The sequence below is a fragment of the Entelurus aequoreus genome, linkage group LG14, assembly GCF_033978785.1.
Source record: "Entelurus aequoreus isolate RoL-2023_Sb linkage group LG14, RoL_Eaeq_v1.1, whole genome shotgun sequence".
Classification (NCBI taxonomy): domain Eukaryota; kingdom Metazoa; phylum Chordata; class Actinopteri; order Syngnathiformes; family Syngnathidae; genus Entelurus; species Entelurus aequoreus.
In genome coordinates this window covers 48,445,371-48,465,370 of record NC_084744.1, presented here as the reverse complement: position 1 = coordinate 48,465,370, position 20,000 = coordinate 48,445,371, and the positions used below count along the sequence as shown (strand labels likewise).

At 39.5% G+C, this 20,000-nt stretch overlaps 1 protein-coding gene across 1 annotated transcript in view; it reads right to left on the bottom strand.

The window, feature by feature from the left end:
- The window catches only part of klhl20 (kelch-like family member 20), a 28,007-nt gene extending 8,660 nt beyond the window's left edge, over positions 1 to 19,347 (bottom strand). Inside the window, exons 1-11 of the mRNA XM_062070075.1 lie at positions 19,225 to 19,347; positions 14,307 to 14,370; positions 11,238 to 11,495; positions 11,062 to 11,170; positions 5,442 to 5,648; positions 4,508 to 4,666; positions 4,334 to 4,428; positions 4,149 to 4,264; positions 3,821 to 4,004; positions 3,207 to 3,350; positions 2,948 to 3,081 (exon numbers count right to left, since the gene is read on the bottom strand). Of these exons, the coding sequence (XP_061926059.1) occupies positions 2,948 to 3,081; positions 3,207 to 3,350; positions 3,821 to 4,004; positions 4,149 to 4,264; positions 4,334 to 4,428; positions 4,508 to 4,666; positions 5,442 to 5,648; positions 11,062 to 11,170; positions 11,238 to 11,495; positions 14,307 to 14,329 (1,429 nt within the window). The 5' untranslated portion in view covers positions 14,330 to 14,370; positions 19,225 to 19,347. The remainder of the gene's footprint in view (positions 1 to 2,947; positions 3,082 to 3,206; positions 3,351 to 3,820; positions 4,005 to 4,148; positions 4,265 to 4,333; positions 4,429 to 4,507; positions 4,667 to 5,441; positions 5,649 to 11,061; positions 11,171 to 11,237; positions 11,496 to 14,306; positions 14,371 to 19,224) is intronic.
- Positions 19,348 to 20,000: the final 653 nt, after the last annotated feature.

Genomic DNA, 20,000 nt, shown 5'->3' with positions numbered 1-20,000 from the left:
ATTGAGACAATCTCGGACTGTGAGCTGTGGACGATTATTACCATCGGCGGGGATGCGTAGAGCTCAAAGTTATGCCCGCAACTTAAAGCTTCACAAAAAGCCAAGCGCCAGCTCCAATGTCAAAATATTTTTAAGTAGGGTTGTCCCGATACCAAAATGTATTTCGATATTTTGATACTTTTCTAAATAAAAGGGACCACAAAAATGGCATTGGTTTTATTTAAAAAAAAAAAAATCTTATGGTACTTCAAACACATGTTTCTTATTGCAATTTTGTCCTAAAATAAAATAGTGAACATACTAGAAAACTTGTCTTTTAGTAGTAAATAAGCAAACAAAGGCTTTTAATTTAGCTGCTAAAGTATGCAGTAACATATTGTGTAATTTTCCATTCTATTATTCTGTCAAAATTATGGACAAGTTGTAGAAAATGAATTATTAATCAGGACCAAAGGCTGAACTCCTTGAGCCCTGTGAGGGCGTTGCACAAGTATGTTACAAGAACAACAGCGTTCAGAAGAATATTGTTGAGTGATCTCTTGGAACATAAAGTAGATGAACATTTTCCTTCAGACAGCATCATCTTTAGTTTGCTACTTGTGTCATCTGTTATCGATGTTGTCAAAGTGAGTGGTCCTTAACATTCGCCCAGATCCTTGATGTCTTTGACAACAAGTCTTCCTTTTGGTCCTCTATTCAGCTTGATGCAGATGTTTCAGTTTGAGCTCCAAGAACCCTGAATTTTTCCACCATCTCCTCAAGTCGTGTGCTCTCTTGGCGAGTTTGTGTTAGGTACTTTTCAGCGTATTTCCCTGTTTCAGCAGTGTGGTTTGGAATTTCCTGTTGGCGAACTTCATGATGATGACCGGCTTGGCATTGTTTTTTTTCCCACACAAAATAGAATGCATTTGTTGTTGGTGTTAACATCAACATCAACATCAACATCCTTCGATTGCAAAAAGTTGTTGCTCCCTCGTGACAACATCCAATTCATCTGGTTCTCCATTGTTGTCAATTGCTATGGCGTAGGCTCTGGGAGTGATGCGCAGCCTGGTCACGGTCACATCATTCAATGGGGAATTCTGGTCCATCTCATCTCTGATAATCTTCAGAACAATGTCTTCTTGCTGGAAATTCATATATCTTGGCGAATTGCTGTGTTTTCTTCTCTACATTCTTCAATTCATCGCTTATATTCCTTATATTGTCATGAACCTCGTATTTCAAGATAACATTCTGAGACTGTAGAATTTCTATATTTATTTGCTTGCGGTCCACAGTTCATTATAAGTTGCTTAGTTTTTCCATCATTATTCTGTTGTTTTCTATCATCTTTACTCATATCATTCTGTTTACAGAGACCCGTTCAGTAAGGCCGAATGTGCCGGGCTAGGAGCTTTGATTGAGTTTAGACATTGTTGCTAAGCAGGCACCTGAACGGCAGTTGACGCGTTGAAGCTAGTTAGCCTCAACCGCTGCAGCACTTTGAATTTCCTTCTTACAGAGAATCCGTGCCTCCAGTTGGACAGAGTTCAGATCAAAGACATCGCAAGATCTCCTCTAGCTGTGATGAGCTCCAAAATTACTCCAATCTTCGATAGCGAGAGCAAAGGTTTTTCTTGAGCATCCTTTTCAAGTGACAAGAACTTTAATAGAAGAGCAGTGACAAAAATGTAGAAGCTATAGACTTAGACTTCCTTTTTATTGTCATTCAAATTTGAACTTTACAGTACAGATAACGAAATTTTGTTGCATTAGCTCATGGTAGTGCAGGATAAAAAAGCAATAAGGTGATAGGTACAGAATAAAAACTTAGTTTTTTCTAGGGCTGTCAACTTTAACACGTTAAGGCATGTGATTAATAAAAATAAATGATTGCGTTATCAAATATGAATGAAGAGTAATCACTTCCGGGTTAAGCTTTAACCCGGAAGCTGCGCGCATTGTTACAGTGTCTGTGATAGCGATGAGAGGCGGCCAATTTCGCTTCAAAACAGAACTTTAGATAGGACTGAGGTAACGTTATTATCATCGGCGCAAATCAAGTTTCAAATAACATCTTAAAGCGAAACACGTAGTCGAGGATGGCGCCGCAACAAGCAGAGGAGAACGTTTCGCTGGCGGTTTACCTGCGTCTATGTTGTCAACAAAAGTACCAAAGAAACAGACAGTGAGCGCATGTAAACCACTAAACGTCTGTGAAGACCAAGTCCTGCAAGAAGATGTCACTCGTATCGCCACAGCGTCGTTCAACAAAGATAAACCAACTGTACTACACAGAGCATCAAGTTGCAACTACTGGCTGGCTATATGGGAATTTATTGTGAATACTGGAGAACATTGGACCCGAGTACGTAATCACATTGTATAGTACAACGCGACCCCATCGCGTTGTACTATAAAAATAGATCAGCATTGTCATCTGAAAAGGTAAACAAGCGTGTTTGTTTCAACAACTGGTGAAACTAAAGAAGAGTAAATGCAGATTTGAATGGTGCACTGTTAAGTTGTTTGAGTGTGTTAACTACAATACTGATTAGTAATTGTACCTAGTTTGCAATATTATTGCAAAGACTTTCAAAATAAGCACTTAATTCTTACTTTATTTATTGTCACCAAGTTTTGAGCAAATCAATGAATTGCAGTTCAGTAAAAACATTTTCCTGTCTGACATTCTGACTACCAAATTGCATTTGTACCCAAATATTGGTGTATTTTCTCAAGCAAATTTGATTTAAGCAAGCAAATAATAACCTGTGATTAATCATCAAAAATTAATCACTTGACAGCCCGAGTTTTTTTCACTTTCAACTTACAAAAAAACACAACTTTGCAATTACATAATCACCTTATCTGAAATCCCAATTTAGATCAGAAACGGCAAATTGTTCAAAATAATAAATATCAATTTGATACCACATTTTTGAACAAGTTTTAATCCTTTTACCTGTATTTAACGGTGACGTTCCGTCAGACCCTCCCACTGCGTACAAGAACCCTCCGAGCACAGCTACAGCCACACCCAGTCGTCTGGTGCTCATGGAGGCCACCCGGGTCCACTTGTTCTCCTTAGGATCATATCTGCACAGCAGGAGGATTGCAGTCAGTGCAGTGTAACTGAACAACCAGACTAATATTCAATTGAACAAAAGTTAAAGGTCAAACACTTTAACATGATGTAATACCAGAAGAATGTCTATGGGTACCTTTCAACGATGTTTAGACAGGAAACCCCATCTTGTCCTCCCACTGCATACAAATAACCACCAAGAACAGCCACGCCAACGCTGGTACGGCAAGTGCTAGTTGGGGCCACATCACTGCTCCACTGGTTCGTTTTGGGGTCATATCTGGAAATTCCAGAAGTGGTTAGGAAATCTAATTTGCTGACAGTGACAAGGAAAGCGTCCACAGGGCATTGGACCTAACTCCGATGTGTTCGTTTAACTTTGATCCCCCAAGGAGCGGTGAAAATGCTGCAAGTTGAACATAGCTCAGAACTATGCTAAAGCTAACAACAACAGTTTAGCTGAATCTGCTACCTGTAACATACAAGTATCACTATCCAGCAAGACCACTTTCATGGCACAGTGTTTCTTAACCATAGGGCCAGGGACCACTGCTGGGCCGCCAAAAAGTATGTTTCTCAGCAGTACTCAGTTGCAATATGACAATATCAAACAGAAGGCGTCTCTCAGTCATAGAAAAATGTCTTAAGTGCAAAAATTATGAATAAAGCGGTGAAGTAGATTTTTCATTTAGACTTTAATTTTATTACATTTAGATTTATTAAAGACAATAAAATATATATTTTTCACACCTTTCTACGGAGTTGAGGTAGGACGAGCCGTCATGCCCTCCCACGGCATAGAGCAAGTCATCCAGGACACTGACACCAACTCCGCAACGCCGTTTACTCATCGATGCGACCATCCGCCACTCATTGGTCTGAGGATCGTAGCGTTCCACACTGGATATGGCATCGCCACTGCACCAACCACCAACTAGGAGATTAATGATGCAAAGTAATTCTACTGGATCAGTAACAAGGATAACACTTTCAGTCCCCTATATTGTAATCTACAGTATGTACTCATTGTGTCACGTGTCCAAACATTGTCTACTATCGGATGCTAGACAAGACAGACCTGCAAACAGAACTTCTCCACACCGAATGGGTTTCCTTGGCCGGGTTCTAGGGCCCTGCATCAGTGGTCTTTCCTGTGGCAGCAGCAGGTAGTTTTTGGCCTCATCAACCAGGTCTCTAAAAAGCCAAAGAACCAAGTTAAGAACACAGAGGGTTGTGTGTTCTCCCTGACAGTGTTTGTATTACCTGCACTCCTCGTCACTCTTGATCAAAGGGTCTGACCCCACAGTGCCCACCAGAAACTTGGGGCTGAGTAGTGGTAGTCTGACATGTTGGAGAACCTACAACGAAAAACATTGTTAGTTTTCTCAACGCTGGTGCATACCGAGAGCTGCCATTGCTTTCCATCCAGCTCCAAACCTGGGGTAGTTGTGGTCTGCGTTCCTGGATGCTGTATTTCACCCAGGCCATGACGGCATTAAAAACCTGCTCCTCACTCCTCACATTGAGTTCATCGCTAGAAATGATGTCGATCAACTGGTTGGCTGGCAACAACATGAATTCTTCACTTTCCATGACCTGACAAAAAGACAAAAAAATCACTTACAAGCACACTTCAAAATGTGGTTGTTTTTAAATGCACAGAGATTTTTACAACACTTTTGCTATTGCAACTAAAATGTTTACCGTTGGATTTATTTCTCCACATTCGTTCAGGGTATATTACTTCTTCTGTTTTTTTTTTTAACTGTCTGTTTTTGTACAAAAGAGTTAGCCTACAATCCAGACATATCGAGATTAGGTCAGATACTGGGAGTACTTGACATAAATTCCGTCAGTTGTGCTGTAGGCAGCCTCCCTGACCATCTTTTCTTCAGTTTTGGAAGGAATGTCACTGCTGTCCAACATTTACTTCACCTTTTGATCATCATCATCATCATTAGTGTGTCTGTTTAGATCAGGGGTGTCCAAACTTTTTGACTTGGGGGCTGCATTGGGCTAAAAAATTTGGCCGGGGGCGAAAGCATGTAAAGTAACTAAATGTCATACATACATATAGACTTTTATTTACATATACATATATACACACACACACACACATACATACATATATATATATATGTGTATGTAATATATATATATATATATATATATATATATATATATATATATATATATATATATATATATATATATATATATATATATATATATATATATATATATATATATATATATACACACACACACACACACATGTGCATGCAGCACACTTTTATAGATCTGAAAATTCTCTCGCGTACATAGATTTTGTGGTTTGTGAGTATGCAATATTTTGGTTTTACACTGATACCTCCTGAAAGTTGTGTTGGGTGAACTTGTCCGCGATGCGCAGCAGCTCACGACAGGAGTGCGTATCAGCAAAGGCCCTGATGCCCAGACAGTTGGAAGGATCCAGCTGCCTCTTGAGGAACTCGCAGCATGCCTCTTGGATCTCAGCGAGCTGGAGCAAACAGGCTGCGGGCAGCAGAGTCTGAACGTTGCCCTCCTCGACAGTCACCTACAAGAGACAGTAGAAGTCATCTAAACTACAATACATCTGGCACTATAGTATTTATACTTTGGAACAAGATGAATTACTGTAAATTCAGGAGTAGATTTTTCCCTACACTTTGAACCCTGCAGCATATAAAACAGTGCAGCTAATTTATGGAATTTTCTTTGCTGGCATCCATAATACAATTAGTTTTATTTAAAAAAAACAAGCAAAAACAATAGGAGGGTGTTTTATTGTTTGTGCTATGGCGCTATCTTTTGGACTGCAGGTGCTGCAGTGTCCTTCCAATTAGCGGCACAATTGGAAGCCTTTTGGTGGCATCTTTTTAAACAATTGCGTATTTTGGTGAGGCAGAGGAGTCGAGCAGGTGTTCCCGTGGAATTGGAGGCCTTTTGGGGGCCTCTTTTTAGACAGTTTGGCGTATTTTGGTGAGGCAGAGGAGTCGAGCAGGTGTTCCCGGGGAATTGGAGGCCTTTTGGGGGTGTCACAAAGTCTGATTTTTTTCTGTCACTTATTTAGGGTACCAGCAGTTGGAGGGAAAAAAGTTGTGATTTTTTTCCCAAGTGTCAAAAAGTCTGGATTTTTTCTAAGTGTCTGTTCAGTCTTTTAGCCGTCCATAGCGTTACTACTTATAGGGATTCATTCAGTCATCACTTCATTTGTAAGTTTTACAATATAACTAAAACAATTCTTACTTACTAAACCTTCCCACGTGTGATGTCTGTAGGGGTGTTTTCATGCATATTTGTACGTGCTATTGTAATGTAATCAAGCTAGCATTGTTAGCATTAGCTAATATGATAACCCGTTTACGAATGTGTGTGTTAGTATTATCAACTTACAATGGCATTCTTTTTGTATTGTTTTAGGTTTAGGTTAACAAATTCCTTAGTAACTTCACCAAAACGTCACCGTGGAGCATACTTGCCAACCCTCCCGTTTTTACCGGGAGACTCCCGGTATTCAGCGCCTCTCCCGATAACCTCCCGGCAGATATTTTCTCCCGACAAACTCCCGGTATTCAGCCGGAGCTGGAGGCCACGCCCCCTCCACCTGAGTGGGGACAGCCTGTTCTCACGTCCGCTTTCCCACAATATAAACAGCTTGCCTGCCCAATGACGTCATAACATCTACGGCTTTTAGAGAGTAGAGTGCACAACTGCGCACACAACAAGGAGACGAAGCAGAAGAATGAGGAAGTTACAGACATGGCGACGCCGTCGACGAGCAAGATGAAGAAATACGCTTGCAAGTTCCAAAACGAATGGAAACAAGAATTTCAGTTCATCCAGGAGAGTTCGAAGGGGAAGGGGTATGTATGTTGCCTGTACATTTTGTAGAACAGACTTCTCTATTGAACACGGTGGCCGAAATGATATACTCATTCATGAACGGAGAAGTTAAACAGGACAATACTGCCATCTACTGGATAGCCTCCGGAACACTGAAATTCAAGTATTTATTTTATTTATATGTATAATAAAATAAATATATATATATGAAATACTTGAGTTGGTGAATTCTAGCTGTAAATATACTCGCCTCTTAACCACGACTCCCACCCCCGACCACGCCCCCTCCCCCCACACACCCCCCACCTCCCGATATCGGAGGTCTCAAGGTTGGCAAGTATGCCGTGGAGTTATTGAGTCTGTTTAGCTGATTGGAGAGCGAGCATCCGCAGCTAGTGGGTCCATGACGATGACTTCTGTTTTGTTTGATCAGCCGATTTACTGCCGTGTTACAGACACCATTTGGAAACAATAAGGGTATGTAAATAAACATTTACAAAATATTTCTGTGTAAATAACTAATTTCACAACGTTAATATCTTCTGGCAGTAATGACAATATCAAAGAAACAGAAGAAGTCTGGATCTGAAGTCAGAGAGAAGTTTAGTTAAGCGGCAAAATTATGACTAAATTGTCAATTTTATTGACAATTTATTTAAGACAAATATGTATTATTTATTTATTTATTATTATTATTTATTAATAATGTATTTAACATTCTTTTTAGCACTGCATAATTGTATGTAGGTGTATCAGTTTTTAGTCTCTGCTTTTGCAGTATATTTGTTTAGTATTTATGTTTGTACTCAGCCTGACCTAAGCCTTGATAATAATCTTTGTGATTCACACATGCTTTCATATCATTTTACAAGGTTTATCCTGTTAAACTGCAAGTAGGTTAGATGTAATTAATAAATACTATTGAAATCAAGAGTAAGATTAATTCATATTTGAGTAGGTCCCGGGCCCCTCTGTAGCGGAAAAGTAGGGCCCCGAGACCAAAAAGGTTAACAACCCATGCTCTAGAACTACAACTGGTTCGGAACTAATGGTGTTCCGATTGTAATCATCTAAATATGGTGAGCGACAACAAGTAAGCTAGCTCAATGGTTATCTAACTAGCGAGCTGGTTCTGCTGCTCCTGATCGTCTCCCCGTCCTGCAACCCAGTGCGGCGTTTAGGCAAGACGGACAGCGAGTACCAACAGCTGAGGCGAGCATTCAGCACATTTTGTTTAGGTCGTATTTTTTTATAAAAAAACACGGAAGTGATATTTTGATGCGAAAATGAATGTTTAAAAACGGACGTTTTGCATTCATTCATCGACAGTGCGCCTAATGTACGGAATCATTTTGGTTGTGCTTACGACCTCGAAGCGATTTTATTTGGTACATGGTGAAATGATAAGTGTGACCAGTAGATGGCAGTCACAAATTAGAGATACCTGTAGACTGCAATATGACTCAAGTAAACAACACCAACATTTTACAAACCCTGTTTCCATATGAGTTGGTAAATTCTGTTAGATGTAAATATAAACGGAATACAATGATTTGCAAATCCTTTTCAACCCATATTCAATTGAATGCACTACAAAGACAAGATATTTGATGTTCAAACTCATAAACTTTATTGTTTTTTTGCAAATAATAATTAACTTAGAATTTCATGGCTGCAACACGTGCCAAAGTAGTTGGGAAAGGGCATGTTCACCACTGTGTTACATGGCCTTTCCTTTTAACAATACTCAGTAAACGTTTGGGAACTGAGGAGACACATTTTTTAAGCTTCTCAGGTGGAATTCTTTCCCATTCTTGCTTGATGTACAGCTTAAGTTGTTCAACAGTCCGGGGGTCTCCGTTGTGGTATTTTAGGCTTCATAATGCGCCACAAATTTTCAATGGGAGACAGGTCTGGACTACAGGCAGGCCAGTCTAGTACCCGCACTCTTTTACTATGAAGCCACGTTGATGTAACAAGTGGCTTGGCATTGTCTTGCTGAAATAAGCAGGGGCGTCCATGGTAACGTTGCTTGGATGGCAACATATGTTGCTCCAAAACCTGTATGTACCTTTCAGCATTAATGGCGCCTTCAAGATGTGTAAGTTACCCATGTCTTGGGCACTAATACACCCCCATACCATCACAGATGCTGGCTTTTCAACTTTGCGCCTATAACAATCCGGATGGTTCTTTTCCTCTTTGGTCCGGAGGACACGACGTCCACAGTTTCTAAAAACAATTTGAAATGTGGACTCGTCAGACCACAGAACACTTTTCCACTTTGTATCAGTCCATCTTAGATGAGCTCAGGCCCAGCGAAGCCAACGGCGTTTCTGGGTGTTGTTGATAAGCGGTTTTCGCCTTGCATAGGAGAGTTTTAACTTGCACTTACAGATGTAGCGACCAACTGTAGTTACTGACAGTGGGTTTCTGAAGTGTTCCTGAGCCCATGTGGTGATATCCTTTACACACTGATGTCGCTTGTTGATGCAGTACAGCCTGAGGGATCGAAGGTCACGGGCTTAGCTGCTTACGTGCAGTGATTTCTCCAGATTCTCTTAACCCTTTTATGATATTACGGACCGTAGGTGGTGAAATCCCTAAATTCCTTGCAATAGCTGGTTGAGAAAGGTTTTTCTTAAACTGTTCAAAAATTTGCTCACACATTTGTTGACAAAGTGGTGACCCTCGCCCCATCCTTGCTTGTGAATGACTGAGCATTTCATGGAATCTACTTTTATACCCAATCATGGCACCCACATGTTCCCAATTTGCCTGTTCACCTGTGGGATGTTCCAAATAAGTTCCAAATAAGTGTTTGATGAGCATTTATCAGTATTTATTGCCACCTTTCCCAACTTCTTTGTCATGTGTTGCTGGCATCAAATTCTAAAGTGAATGATTTTTTGCAGAAAAAAAAAAAGTTTATCAGTTTAAACATCAAATATGTTGTCTTTGTAGCATATTCAACTGAATATGGGTTGAAAATGATTTGCAAATCATTGTATTACGTTTATATTTACATCTAACACAATTTCCCAACTCATATGGAAACGGGGTTTGTATATGTTCCATTGAAAATATAGAAAATTACACACAGCGCTCAAAAATCTATCAAAATGTTTTAGTATGACTTTGGTAAGCTATGAAGCTGCACCCCTTGATGGATGTACTGTGCTTCAACATACGAGTATAATTATGGTGTGTGTATAAGGTAAGACATTATCTGCCGTTTTGCTTCACAAAATTATGCAAAAGCAACTTTTCTTACCTTCTGGTACCTGCTGATCTGTATTTGGGATCTGCATAAGTCCTGAAAATAAGCTCCTTATTTTTCCTCTATCTTCTTGTTATGGGACATTCATTCTCCGCTGTTGCCATTTCTAATATAAAGTAGTGTAAAGTTCTTACTTGGGTTTGCTTGCATTTTTGTTGTACAATGACAATAAAGATCTATTCTATATCTGTCAATAAACTCGCCATGAAAGCGCTAAAACATACCGGTATATTGAGTTTATATTATTCACTCAAGGAACTTTAGTTATTAGAGAGTTCCGGTCGGACGTTTTTTCCACGGGACACATTTCCTTGCACGTTGTTGTTGCACTAGTGAGCCACAGATGAGGAGATGCTGCTCCGTTATTGATTTAAGTAAAGTCTGAATGTCATTAAAACAGTTAGTTCCATCTTTTGACACTTCTTCCACTCCCGTCCTTGCATGCTACACCGCTACAACAAAGATGACGGAGAAAAGACGCTGCCGAAGGTGAGCCACGTAAATAAGACCGCCCACAAAACGGCACATCTGTCAGAAAGCGGCTAAAAGATGATCTGTAAAACAGAATCTATGCAACACTTTGACCAAAGAACCACCATTACATGTTATGTAGACCACAAGGAAGTGTTTTCCATTTATAAAAATAAATAAATAATATAATGCACTCTAATTATCCGGTGCGCCTTATATATGAAAAAAGATCGAACATAGACTATTCATCAGCAGTGCTCTTTATAATCCGGTGCGCCCTGTGGTTCGGAAAATACGGTAATATGTAATTTCAATGAGAAAGCCAAAGTATTCCATTACTTTCCTAAAGTACTGTTTCGGAGGAAAGTGTTACCTGTGAAGTGTAGGCAAAGTCAATCAACAGTTCCATTGCTCTTTCATCGATGTCCCGAATAACCACTTCTGTCTGCCGGCTTTCTGCAAGCTCCCCAGTAAACATCGCCCTGAAAAGCAGCGGGAAAACCTAAGCGATACAAATTCGACTCCACCTATTTAAGGTCCGGTCTATACCTGAAGTACGGGCTGCAGGCGGAAAGGATGACGCGATGGGCGTAGATTTTCTTGGCCCCCACCACCAGCACCACATCACATAGCTCCCGGTGCTTCCTCAGCAGGTTGATCACTTCCAGGGTCTGCCGCGGGTGCTTGTCCGAGATGTACGGCATGCGCGCCGGCTGGGGTACTCCTTCGGGGAGCTTGTTCGGGTCCCCCAGAGTGCAGCGGCTGGTGATGTCCATTCCAGTGGCGTCTTGGCGTGCGCTGGTGGCCCTTGAACAAAAAGAGACATGCTTGGTCATCATTTGTTATCAGAAGAACCGATACTCCGATGCTAGGGATGTTATGCTGCCCATTCCGATACGGATTACTCCTGTTGCGGGCCAGCGGGCACTAGGGGTGTGAATCTTTGGGCACCTAACGATTCGACCCGATTCAGATTCCTGGAAGACGATTCGATTCTCCTTTCAATACGATTCTCGCAATGTATTATTTGGTATAGTAATTCTAATGAATCTTTTTCAAAACAAGTATAGGTTACAAAAACGTATTCTGGTTGCATGGAGATGGCCTGAAAACATATTTAGAAAAATAGATTGTTAGATTTATTTATTTATTTTTTTTAATTTTTAAAATGTATTTAGAATTAGGATGAATAAGGATCACTTTTTTGTGCTACCCTAGCGGTCTCTCCTGATTTATTAATCAACCGTAAATTCCGGACTAGAAGCCGCTACTATTTCCTAAACTTTGAACCCTGTGCCTTATAAAACGATGGATTTTTCTTCGCTAACGGACATAATGTTTTGTGTTCAATACTTTTCATTAAACCAAAGCAGAGGCACTGACATGGTGTGTTGTTGTTGGTGCTATGGCGCCATCTTTTGGACGAGTTCGCTCACTGCAGGAGTTGCAGGTTGAAAATGTACTTCCTGTTTTAATGCCTTGGACCGTAAGTAAAATCATCCACAGCGTTTCTACTGGTATGGATTCTTCATTCATCACTCCAAGCAACGTTCTATATTTTACAATATAACTAAAACACTTATTACTCACTAAACCGTCCCATGTGTGATGTCTGTAGGAGTGTTTTCATGCATATTTGTATGTGCTATTGTAATGTAATGAAGCTAGCGCCGTTAGCATGAGCTAATATGCCAACACATTTAAGAGTGTATTTTGTCATTCTTTTTGTATTGTTTCAGTTTCACAAACTCCTTGGTGGAGTTATAGAGTCTGTTAAGCTGATTGGAGAGGTAGCTTGCGCAGCTAGTGGGTCAATGATGATGACTTCTGTTTTGTTTGATCGACCAATTTACTGCCGTGTAAAAGACACTGTTTGTAAACAATTAAGGTATGTAAATAAACATTTACAAAATATTTCTGTGTAAATAACTAATTTCACAACATATATACAGTATCTGTGGCTAATACAGCATATGGAAAAATATTTTTTTCATCTAAAATTTAGCGATGCGCTCTATAGTCCGGGAAATACGGTACTTGCCCATTTCCTCTTTTTAGCCGGTTACTCTGCTGCTGTTAGCCTTGTTGAAATGTACAAAGCATTTATTTTTTTCTTGTTTCACTACTTCACATTCAAGCTAGCTTAGCGCCGCGGCTAGCCTATCTTGTCCTCTCCTCCTCTATGTGCGCCTGTGCTAATCCAGCCGATATAATGTTAAAATGATAAATAAATGATAAATGGGTTATACTTGTATAGCGCTTTTCTACCTTCAAGGTACTCAAAGCGCTTTGACAGTATTTCCACATTCACCCATTCACACACTGATGGCGGGAGCTGCCATGCAAGGCGCTAACCAGCAGCCATCAGGAGCAAGGGTGAAGTGTCTTGCCCAAGGACACAACGGACGTGACTAGGATGGTAGAAGGTGGGGATTGAACCCCAGTAACCAGCAACTGTCCGATTGCTGGCACAGCCACTCTACCAACTTTGCCACGCCGCCCCTGAAAAAGAATGTTAGCTAATGGTTCTTCCCTGATTAGTTAGAACCAAATCTAGAACTAACGTTTAGAGAACATTAGCATTAATGCCGCATTTTAAACTTTATTTAACATACATAAATAATCGATATTTGGACATTTGTCCATCGATTTAGAATCTTCCACATTCTAATCAGGATGCATCGAAGAATAGATCTTTTTTCTCCCCCACCTCTATCATTAACACAAATAAAAAGAGAAACACAAGACCCATACAACCAACACACACACGTCAAACCGTGTCAAATTCAGTTAACGTTGTTAACTGAATTTTAAGAAAAAAGCTTATTGCGATTTTTATATTTTATATATATAAATCCATACAACTGTGTAAATAAAAAGTGATTTTATTTTTAGACTGTCAATCAACATATTCTTGTCTCACAACATGCAATAATTTACTATAAAAATATTTGGTTTTCTGCTAATAAAAAACTATACAATGTTTATAATGTAATCATAATACATAATAATATAACTATTATTTCTCATTACAGTAGAATTGTTTACCATTGTACGGTAATTGGAAGGTAAATAACTTTTAGTTATCCGAAATAAATAAACTAAAAAATAAAATGAACTCATTTAAGTAAGAAATAAATATTGAACATCTTTAAGTGCATTTTTTTCCCAGTTGGAAAAACGAGGTAAAGTTTTTGCTCGTTTGTCTGTGTTGATGAGCTCATATTGCCCATCCGAAACATTAGTCTTTGTAATCATATTCTTTTTACCCCCTAATTTTTGTTTCTTTGCGGAACGTCTCACCCACCAGTCGCGCTCTCCACTGGCCGAGACAAAGATTGTGGATGACCGAAAAGAGGGTTTACTGCGCTCCGTTAATTCTACTGTTAAATAACGCACAGAATGAGACCTCGTTCTCCCTGTTTGAAGCGAGAGACAAAGAAAACAAAGCAATTCATTGACTTCTTTTTTATTCATCGCCCAGGGCGACACGTAATATTAACTGAACGGTTCCGATATTTTTAATAAACCATTCTAATCCCTAATGGAGTGGATTATGTTACACCACAAAGAGCTATTGAGGGATGCATCTTAAAGTAACGTTCAAATCATACCTACCTGCGCATCAGTTTTGGGTCCATGCAATGTAGAAGAGTGTTTGGTACCACACCTGGAATTTGGTCTACAAAGACAAAAAAAAAGAAAAGATATCACTACTAAAAGTTTGACAAAGAAAAGCTGCATATGAAAAACTGAACCGTCTCGCAGACGCAATGTCAAAATGTATCAAAGATTAGATTTTGTTTTACAAAAATACTTTTAAAAACTGATAGACCAACAGGATGACAGTATATTCATAGCCAGACATGACACATTTATGTACACAGAACAGTACGAAAACATGGAGCGGCATTTTTGAACCAATCATAAACGCCATAACACTGACTTCCCTCCATGAAGTGATCTTAGAAAGAGAAAGGTGAAATAATTTAACATAAATATTTATTTTGTGATGATGAGCAAGTCTATGTTTTATGCTCTACTGCAGGGGTGTCCAAACTATGGCCCGCCTGCGTGTTCAGTTTGGCCTGCGAGACATCACGGGTTTAATGAGGCATCTCTAATGTTAGAAAGAAAATGTCCAAACAACACATATTTCAAAATGACATCCATATAAATCCTCTGCAATGCAAAAAACGCAAAACACTCTCCACACTAGGGTTGTCCTGATACCAATATTTTGGAACCGGTACCAAAATGTATTTCGATACTTTTCTAAATAAAGGGGACCACAAAAAAATTGCATTATTGGCTTTTTTTTTATTATTATTGCAATCGAAGAACAAATTTGTCCTTAAATAAAATAGTGAACATACTAGACAACTTGTCTTTTAGTAGTAAGTAAGCAAACAAAGGCTCCTAATTAGTCTGCTGACATATGCAGTAACATAACATCATTTATCATTCTGTTATTTTGTCAAAATTATAAAGGACAAGCTGTAAAAATGAATTGTTAATCTACTTCTTCATTTACTGTTAATATCTGCTTATTTTACATTTGAACATGTTCTATCTCCACTTCAGTTGAAATGTAATAATCACTTATTCTTATGTTGTTTGGATACTTTACATTAGTTTTGGATGATACCACAAATTTAGGTATCGATCCGATACCAAGTAATCACAGGATCATACATTGCTCATAATTTAAGTCCTTATGTGTCCAGGGACGTATTTACTGAGTTAATAAACATATTATGATTTTTTTTAAAAAGGAAAACAGATTTTGAATATATAGATATAATAATAGTAGTATCGACTAGATACGCGCTTGTATTTGATATAATTACACTGGCTGTCAGGTGTAGATCCACCCATGGCATTTGTTTACACTCAGGAGCGATATCTTTTGTTAGAGGTGACGCCGGTGAGCTATGGTATCCTCCTACGGTGTGTAGTGAAGCATGTTTAGCTACTCCTCATCCTGCAGGGATGATACTTGTAAGAAGCTCACTTTATTTGTCGCCATGGAGGCGAGGATAAGTGATTTAGAAGTAGCTAAAACTCTGCCAACTGCAGATGGATGTTAGCCGCTAGCTAGCGAGCCATGTCTTAAAGCAACTCTTCCTGAGGGCGTTTCAGTGTTATAACTTCACCTTTATCGTCGGTTTTTAGGCCAAAATGCATCTGTTCTCCCTTTTCTGTCTACACACTGTGTCTGCTTGTAAGTACTCCATGATTGTGCGCTGCCGAACACGCTCCTCTGCTCGTAAACACAGGAATGTCATGACGTGACGGCGTGCTGTCATTCCCGTTAAAAAATTAAAAAATAAATTTGGGATCCCTCTAGGGCTGCAACTAACAACTAATTTGATAATCGATTAATCTGTCAATTATTACTTCGATTAATCGATTAATAATTGGATAAAAGAGACAAACTACATGTCTATCCTTTCCAGTATTTTATTGAAAAAAAACAGCATACTGGCACCATACTTATTTTGATTATTGTTTCTCAGCTGTTTGTAAATGTTGCAGTTTATAAATAAAGGTTCATAAAAATAAATTAAAATAAATTTTAAAAAAATAAAAATAAAAAGTAGCCTCTGCGCATGCGCATAGCATAGATCCAACGAATCGATGACTAAATTAATCGCCAACTATTTTTATAATCGATTTTAATCGATTAGTTGTTGCAGCCCTAGAACCCACCCACCCATCCATCCATTTTCTACCGTTTGTCCCTTTCAGAGTCGCGGGAGGTGCTGGAACCTATCTCAGCTGCATTCGGGCAGTAGGCGGGGTACACCCTGGACAAATCACCATCTCATCGCAGGGCCAACACAGATAGACCGAACCGGTACTTTTCAAAAAGAGTATAGTACCGTTTTTGATTCATTAGTATAGCGATACTATACTAGTACCGGTATACCATACAACTCTACTCCACACTTATCCTATTGTGCCGCGTTCTAGCTGCTTGATATTTCTGATTGACGACAAAACTTTAATAAGATCGTCACGGAAGTAAGCAAAGTGGGAGTCATACTGCAGTGTAGCGTCACGTGTGTAGCGCGAGCGGCAACAACATTTAGGGCTGCAGCTATCGATTATTGTGCTAACCAAGTCATCGATAAACATTCGGATTAAACACAGGTTATAACCTCAAAGTGTATTTTAGGGAAAATAGTTTAAATCAACTAAGATCATTCTGGTTGCCATAACCTTCTGTTCACCATGTTTTACCTTCTATTTACCTTATTTCAACTGTTATTTGCCTTATTTTACCTTCTATTTAATGTTTATTTTGCCCTCTATTTACACCTTCTTTTATGGGGTCCAAATTTCATAGACTTTTATTAGTAACATTCATTAAACGATTAATCAACGCAATGTAGTGTAATACGAAGCTTTTTTGTAATCGAATTAATCGTTGCAGCCCTATTCTGAATTATTGCTGGTTTTGCTGCAATATTAAGAAAATTTGTGCTTGTATCCAAGGCAACTCAGCAATATGAACTATATTAGTGGTTAGATCTATATTTTATTGTCACAAATTCCATTTTTTTTGGTCTTTTGTTAATGTTTACAAATTCAGGGAATAAGTAGCTGCGCAAAGGCAGACTTTGGAGGGCAAAAAACAATGGATTTAAATGACTCTTAGGTGGAAGCTTGAGCTTTTATTTTGTGAAATATTTAGTTGATATTGCTACACTGTGTTTTTCTGCCTATTATAACTGTCTCTACAAATTGAAAAGCATCGGGATGGATAGATAGATGGATAGATACTGTCTTTTACACTGTGACAGACGATGCAAGTCATGTGTTGCCATGTTGACTTTAGTTCCAGCAAATAGACACCTCCTAGTTTAGACTAAGGCTATGTCTACACTGAGCCGTATAACACCTTAAATTAATAATTATTTAGCCTAAGCCCCGTTTCAGCCACACTAAACCAGCGTTTAAAGTTTCCCTCCTCAGACAAATTTTTACACGGGTAAGTGCGCCGTGTATTTCTTGAATCTCTGGCTCTTAGCTTTGTATGGACTCATTGATCGTTTACAAACTGAGTTCGGAGAGGAAGTGACGCCAGAAAGGCCGCGCCCCACACAGGAAGTGACATCAGAAAGAACGCGCCAGCCAGCTTCATGATAACGCGGTTTCGTAACTCGGAGCTAACCATTGGAAATATAGAGGCGAGTCATCCAGACATGCCCGTGTTTCTCCATCCGTCTGTACAGACACTTGTGGAAATCACAGATGAATACCTTAAGAGAAAGTGATTGCAGCTATTTCGGATACAACACTTCTCAGACGGCAAGAGAACTTTCCAATGTCCAGGTCAGTTACCGAAAAACGTTGTCCATTTGTTGAAGGAGAGTTAACGAGAATGCGGGCTACCGTGGATGTGATAAAAAGGTAGCGTGTGCTTTGTATTACCTGGCCGTCGAGGGAAGACTAACTACGTAAAATGGCAAATGCTTTTGGACTGGCAAAGCAGACTGTATCAGTTATTGTCCGCCATGTACGTCGCGGACTCAACGTCTAGGTCCAGAGTATATAAAGTCACCAAAAACGAATGGACAATGAAGGTGAAGGCAAAGAATGAGGAGTGTCCTGACCAGATATCTAAATCCCTAGATTGATTGTTGTCAAATGCTCTTTGTCAATAAAGATTTGATTAATTTATGATAGCTCAGGTGTGATTCACTACAATAGGGCCCCACAGTACACTGGATTCCAGTTAATTGAAATACCACAGCACTGGATATTGTTCAGATAAGTTAAATTGAAGCACTTGCACACAAAGCAACACTGGAGGTGACTATGACATGCGCATTTTCCGCGCATGCGTAGTAGGTCGCGTTGTTCTTAAACGACCATTGTGTGTGTGTGTGTGTGCGTGTGCGTGTGCGTGTGCGTGTGTGTGTGTGTGTGTGTGTGTGTGTGTGTGTGTGTGTGTGTGCGGACAAGGATAAGGTTAGGTGGGATTTACCCTGGATAACCTTAGCCGGCTTAGTGTAAATGGGGCCTAAACCTGGCTCGAGGCAACAGGTCACGTCAAGCCATGTTGACTGTAGTTCCAGCAAATAGACACCTCCCAGCAAGGAGTTCAGCGAGCAAATGCCATTTTGCGTCGCATATTGTGGTAAATTTACGTAAATCATGGGCTAATAAAAGTTATGATTAAAGTGCATTGCTAGTCGGAAACATTGTAAACAAATGCATGTTGACTAGCCGAGTGACTGAGATGCTAACAAGCTACACGCTCCCACAGCAATGTCAACAATACTGACAAAACCAAGTGCAAATTGTTTTAGGACTAATTTAGTGCGTTTAGTAAAAAGACAACATTTTCATGAACATATGCACGATCACTGCGTAATGCCATTAACAACAACAGTTTATAACAAACATGTCATGCTAACTTGAACTGCCTTGACATGAACCAAGACAAAATGACATCTGTTCTCAGTGAGAATGCTAAGTGCCTACACGAGAGACAACGTAATAATTTATTTCAGATTGTATTTACCTTATATTTCCATCATTCCATCACGCACGAAACACGGTCATTATTAATGTTGTCAGGTTGAATCCGCAGCTTTATTTTCATTGACGTGTAGTGCGCATGTCAAATGCGACGAGCGGCTTCCGAATAACAGTTTTCAAAATAAAAGTGTGAGATCATTGAACGTCCCTAGACCACGGGTATGAAACTAAAATGTGATTATTTTAAAATTAGATTTAAAAAATGTGCTGAATCAATTAGAGGTTTTTGGTTGACAAGTATGATAAGGATTATGATACATAATCTATAAGCAATGGCACAAAATGTGAGTCCGGATGTGACCGCAGCCTGGAGCCTCCAGCTTTACAAGCCCGTGTTCAACGGCCAGCAGAGAGGGTCAAAATGACGATATTGCGATTCAAATTTGATGATAGCGTCAGAGGTACATTCGTGAGCATGTTTGGTGAAATCAATTGAGACATTATGAATGTTAAATCAACAATTTAAGCCGTAAATTAAGGTAAAGGGGTGGAATTTAATAAATAGGAAAAAAAGAAACGCACAGAGCTGTGAAGGATGCTGGATGGCTTGTCAAGCGAGCAATTTTTTTTTACTTGTCTTTTTTGCAATAGTTTCACAAAATTATACAATATCTTGTCTTGGCGGTATAGCTCGGTTGGTAGAGTGGCCGTGCCATCAACCTGAGGGTTGCAGGTTCGATCCCCGCTTCCGCCATCCTAGTCACTGCCGTTGTGTCCTTGGGCAAGACACTTTACCCACCTGCTCCCAGTGCCACCCAC